This window comes from Plectropomus leopardus, chromosome 7, assembly GCF_008729295.1.
Source record: "Plectropomus leopardus isolate mb chromosome 7, YSFRI_Pleo_2.0, whole genome shotgun sequence".
NCBI lineage: Eukaryota > Metazoa > Chordata > Actinopteri > Perciformes > Serranidae > Plectropomus > Plectropomus leopardus.
In genome coordinates, this window is record NC_056469.1 from 24,469,562 (window position 1) to 24,472,039 (window position 2,478).

The window sequence follows — 2,478 nt, forward strand, 5'->3', positions numbered from 1 at the left end:
ACCAAATAATTTGACTGACCTGTAAAGACTGCTTACCTCACCATTGGGATGAACTGGAACACCGACTGGGAGCCAGGTCTCATCACCCACGTGACTGAAGCAAATTCCTTCAACCAGGTTCTAAAAACTTCCTGAAAGAGTGAAGATTGTTAATGCAGGAGAGCATATAGTAGAAAGAATACAAATAGACATTTCAATTAAATATTTGAAAAATGGTCTGACTTAAGAGCAAACTCACCATTTATTTATTATTTCAATGATCCGTCTCATCCCGAGCTCCACTGCTGAATTTTTCACCTCCCTGTGGATTGGCGTTCTTAAACTAAAACAGAGTCCAAAATACTAGAGCAGTGTCAACGCAAGTCATAAATATAGCAGTAGTGCTGCGTTTCAAAAAATGAAAACATGTGGGTGCGGATGCAGTCTTAGACACTCGGGCAAGACCACTGCATTTGTCTACAACTACAAAACAAAATCAACCGGCTCGTCGCTTTCTTTGAGCTCACTGGATTTATTTTGGTTAAAGGAATAAAACACAGCTTCTTTTTTCATTTTCATTTTTAGGCTTTTATTTGATCTATTTTGTGTTTGTCAGGAAAAAACAGTTGTTAACAGGACCAGAAACAATCAATAAACAGATGTACAGGAAGTGTGCTGCTCTGAATAACAAAAGGAAAATTATAATTTAGAAAAAAATGCCAACAAATATCACTATGACAGGATAACACACACAGCTCGCTGTTCAGTGTTAGCGGAATTTGCCATAGCGGTTGTAGCGTCTGTAAAGGAAACGGATCCTTTTCTCCAAGTTGTGTCTATCCAGAGTCATCATTCTGTCTCCCACCATCTTCTTCTTTCTAATGAGACGCTGCAGTTCGTTGCCTCTGAAAGCCTTCAGCCAGCAGGGAGCCACGATGAGGTCTTTGGGATGAGCTTTGAAGTCCCCTGCAGATACAAAGTGAGAAGTTTGTGCAAAGTATATGTGCAATGAAGAAGAGAGAACGGAGGCAAAAGTGAAAGAAAAGTAAAGTTTGTGAAGAGATGGGAGGTGGATCAAAATTCAGTAAAGATGAGCAAGGATATTAAATTGGTCCTTTTTTTTAAAATCTAACATTTATTTATCCTTTTTTAGTCCTCCTACACTTTTCCCTAAACACTATATGCACACTCACTGATTCTATAATTAGCCTTTTCCTGGAAAAATGAAGTCTATTCAAACACATTTTGACACATGGCTTTAGTACTTAAAATAAAATAACAAACAAACCTAAATCAGTTAACTAATGGCATAAAAAAAACATATCTGATTCCATAAATGCAAAGTTCATCCTAATGGTTTCATGAAGTGCACACACAGTCAAACAAAAAAAAAAAGAACAAAACGTCTTAATTCAACAAAACCAGCATAAACAAACAAATCCAAATGTCTCAAAGAGGCTTTAACTGGTTTAGGAAACTTACCCAAGATGCCTATGTTATCATAAACCCCAAACATGCTCCTCTTCTCCGTCCACCTGTCCACCTTCTTCAGCTCAGGGATGGCATGCATCCTGATCCGGCAGCATGTGCCTGAATAAAAGCATCGTTTCACGTCAGCATTCAGCACCTTTTGCACATAAACTACACAGAACAAATGTAACCCTTAACAACTGCTCAATCATTAAAACAACTGTAAAGCAAAAATGCTAATTATCCACTGGTATCGATTGGTAATGAGACCGGTAAGCAACATTTGGAACAGATATGTATTTACAATAAAAATGAAAACCTTTCTGTCAATGTTTAGAATTAATTCAAATTATAACAAACTCCAACACAAAACTTTGTTTACATGCCTTTAGCAAATGTTTAATTAAAACCCAAAACTTTCAACATCAAATACAGCAAGTTCCCAGCAATTACTCTTTTTTATTAAGTCAAGTAAAAATTTACATGAATAAATAAAAATTAAAAAACAAAAATAGCTCCCTGAGGCTTTACAAAGTAAAAGTTCCTCCCATGCTGACACTGTCTTTGCATTTTTCAATTAATTCATTTTATCAGCAATCATTAAAACAAAATGCCAATCCAGATAATCAGCAAAATGCCACATATCAGCCCTGATAATCGTCCAGGCCAATAATCTGTCAACCCCTAAAACAAACAGGTGTGATTTCTTCCAAAAACATGGAGGAAAATGCAATGAGCAACTTGGTAAGAAATGTTGCATATTGCATAAAAAAACCCAAAAAACCCCCGATATTTTTAATTATCAGAATCACATATTTAAAACCATTTTACAGAATTATTTAATATTTAAGCACTTTTCGAAGTTTTGTTTGTTCGTTTGTTCGCTTACTTTAGTTTTCTTTTGTGTTTTGTTTGTTTATTTGACCACTTTTCCAGTTGATTTTAAAGTACTTTCTAGGAATCTCTTGATAATATTTGAGTAATTTCTTCTTTTTATGTTCCTCATTGCCTTCTTCCCATGTTTTTGAA

The 2,478-nt window shown here is 35.5% G+C and overlaps 1 protein-coding gene across 1 annotated transcript; it reads right to left on the bottom strand.

Moving 5' to 3' along the window:
• Nucleotides 1–551: 551 nt before the first annotated feature.
• On the bottom strand, nt 552–1,572 carry mrpl51 (mitochondrial ribosomal protein L51). Its single transcript, XM_042489429.1, has 2 exons — nt 1,462–1,572; nt 552–945 (listed from the first exon to the last, which is right to left on the bottom strand). The coding sequence occupies exons 1-2, from the start codon at nt 1,547–1,549 to the stop codon at nt 749–751; spliced, it is 285 nt and encodes a 94-aa protein (XP_042345363.1). The 5' UTR covers nt 1,550–1,572; the 3' UTR covers nt 552–748.
• Between the last annotated feature and the right edge of the window lie 906 nt (nt 1,573–2,478).